This window comes from Palaemon carinicauda, chromosome 27 (assembly GCF_036898095.1).
Source record: "Palaemon carinicauda isolate YSFRI2023 chromosome 27, ASM3689809v2, whole genome shotgun sequence".
Classification (NCBI taxonomy): domain Eukaryota; kingdom Metazoa; phylum Arthropoda; class Malacostraca; order Decapoda; family Palaemonidae; genus Palaemon; species Palaemon carinicauda.
Window position 1 is genome coordinate 20,257,915 of NC_090751.1, and position 2,500 is coordinate 20,260,414.

The 2,500-nt window shown below is 32.9% G+C and overlaps 1 protein-coding gene across 1 annotated transcript in view; it reads left to right on the forward strand.

Moving 5' to 3' along the window:
* The first annotated feature begins 2,408 nt into the window (after positions 1-2,408).
* Positions 2,409-2,500, forward strand: part of LOC137620838 (ribosomal protein S6 kinase alpha-2-like) — a 5,475-nt gene continuing 5,383 nt past the window's right edge. Inside the window, exon 1 of the mRNA XM_068351286.1 lies at positions 2,409-2,500. This exon is cut by the window's right edge and continues 537 nt beyond it. Within this exon, the coding sequence (XP_068207387.1) occupies positions 2,409-2,500 (92 nt within the window).

Here is a 2,500-nt window from a genome sequence, read left to right on the forward strand (position 1 = left end):
TTTGCCAAGAAAACAATCTTAAAATGCTCGACAATGAAAAAAACCATTTTTTCCAAGAAAACAGTTTTTGAATGCTCGACAAAGAAAAAGCCCTTTGCCAAGAAAACAATCTTTAAAAAGTTACTTCGACAAATAAGTATATTTAATTAGTATATTTTTTTTCTTAATTTGCTCTCTCTCCTTGTATAGAAGAATTACATAGCACATTAATGGGTAGAATTCCCATACATAAAAATATAACTTCAGCAGTTTAGTTGAATAGCATTTTTCCCCGCTACTGCAAAGTTCTGGAGTCCATATGCTGTTTGTTTTTCCACGAACTGTCTACCCATCCTTTATTCAAGGAGGCTCTTTCATTGCTTCATTTGTAGTCTTAATCAACCTTTCTCTTTTAATTCCCTTTGTTTTCATCGAGTCTTGGCGAGCTAAGGACGACGGATTGCTCATGCCTTTAACCTTTGCAAAAGAAAAAAAAAAAAATGAAATTAGTGTTACTCTCGAAGTATTTGCTTACAAGTTACCTACCAAGAATCAAGACTTTTCTCGAATATTTATGGACGAGAGAGAGAGAGAGAGAGAGAGAGAGAGAGAGAGAGAGAGAGAGAGAGAGAGAGAGAGAGAGAGAGAGAGAGAGAGAGAGAGAATATGAATAATAAATAAATAAATATATATATATATATATATATATATATATATATATATATATATATATATATATATATTTATGTATATATACAGTATATATATAATATATATATAATATATATATATATATATATATATATATATATATATATATATATATATATATATATGTATATATATATGTACACACTTATAAATACATACATATATATATATATATATATATATATATATATATATATATATATATATATGTATATATATAAATATATATATATAATATATTTCTGTGATATAATTTAAAAACACTTACACACACTTAGTTGATTTGTTTACTTTACAAAACCAATATTTAACCAAAAAGTGAAAAAATCCAGTTTTCTACATGAAAAGTTGCCCTAAAATAAAAATAAGAAATGAAAAAAAAATAGCGAATATTGAGGAATAATCAGTCCGTCCTCAGGTTATTTTCGGTCGAATTTTTCATAAACTGAACCGTCATGAAATGAAATTAGGAATTACAGGATTAGAATCCAGAATTGCCATGAATTTGGAATTACTTACGTGACACTTTAGATTCCCCCTTTTTTATTATTTTTTTCACAGACTAATTTCCCGGAGTTGTTATAATGTTATATTGTTATAAAGTAACTTATTAGAGCAGGAATCCAATTGGATAATAGGGGGGGGGGATGGGGGGGGGGGGGGGGGTTGGAGCAGTATAATAAGAGGGGGTGTTGGTAATTATCTCTCTTGCTAATTGATTCTCTAATGGCCGCTGGCGCAATTATCAAGGACCAGGGGCAATTACCGACGACCCCCCGATAAAAGTGTTTGCGTTCTCCGAAGCATGTTCTGGCTACCCATCATTCTCTCTCTCTCTCTCTCTCTCTCTCTCTCTCTCTCTCTCTCTCTCTCTCTCTCTCTCTCTCTCTCTCTCTCTCTCTCTCTCTTTTTTCTTTTCTCTTTATACGATTAACTCTCCTTCATAAGTTTGTTTTTACACATATTTTCCTTCATGATTCTGTTTTCTTTGAAGATTATTGTTAATGTCTCAGTGTTTTCTAATTTAATCTCTCTCTCTCTCTCTCTCTCTCTCCTCTCTCTCTCTCTCTCTCTCTCTCCTCTCTCTCTCTCTCTCTCAAGTACATAGTTAGTTGGAAATCATCATAATCATAACGCATAGTTATTTCAATTTCGAGTGAAGCGAAATAGAAAATATTTCCAGGAATGGAAGTAACACTCTTTAACCCTAGGTTAGGCTCCAGAAAAACTTCTAATGTTGGAAACTGGAAGAAGATATCTTTGAAGAAAAGACTTTCGGTAACTAGGAATTGTTTAGTGTTCTAAGAATTTCTAGAACTATGAAAATCGAAAAACCAGAATTATGAAAGCAATCCTAGATTTGACTTCAGATGAGCCACAATATCTCTAAAGAGCGAGAATCGATATTGGTTTCCTGAAGACTTTTCGGAAGATTGTCTTTCAAGACTTTTTTTTTTAAGATTGTCGTTGAAGACTTTCGGTTCTGAGTCTCATACTGTCTTTCGAAGCTTGGGAATTTAAGAAAAATGAAATTTCGAATTTCAAAAAATGAGAAATTTCGAATTTCAAAAAATGAGAAATTTCGAAAAATCCTCCAACCTAGGGTATATAAGAAAGGGATTCGGTTGCCACGTTCATTGAGAACTGCAGGTAAGTCTAGGAAGGTCCTTTGTGTATAAGGTAAGTTTGGCGGACCTAGTTCTCAATTAGAAGCAACGATGCCGAAGACTCTCAAGAGGAAAGCTGTGGGTGAGGATGAGCGGAGAGGGAATTCCCGAAGAAAAGAAGACTTGTCGCCGAGAAGAAACCA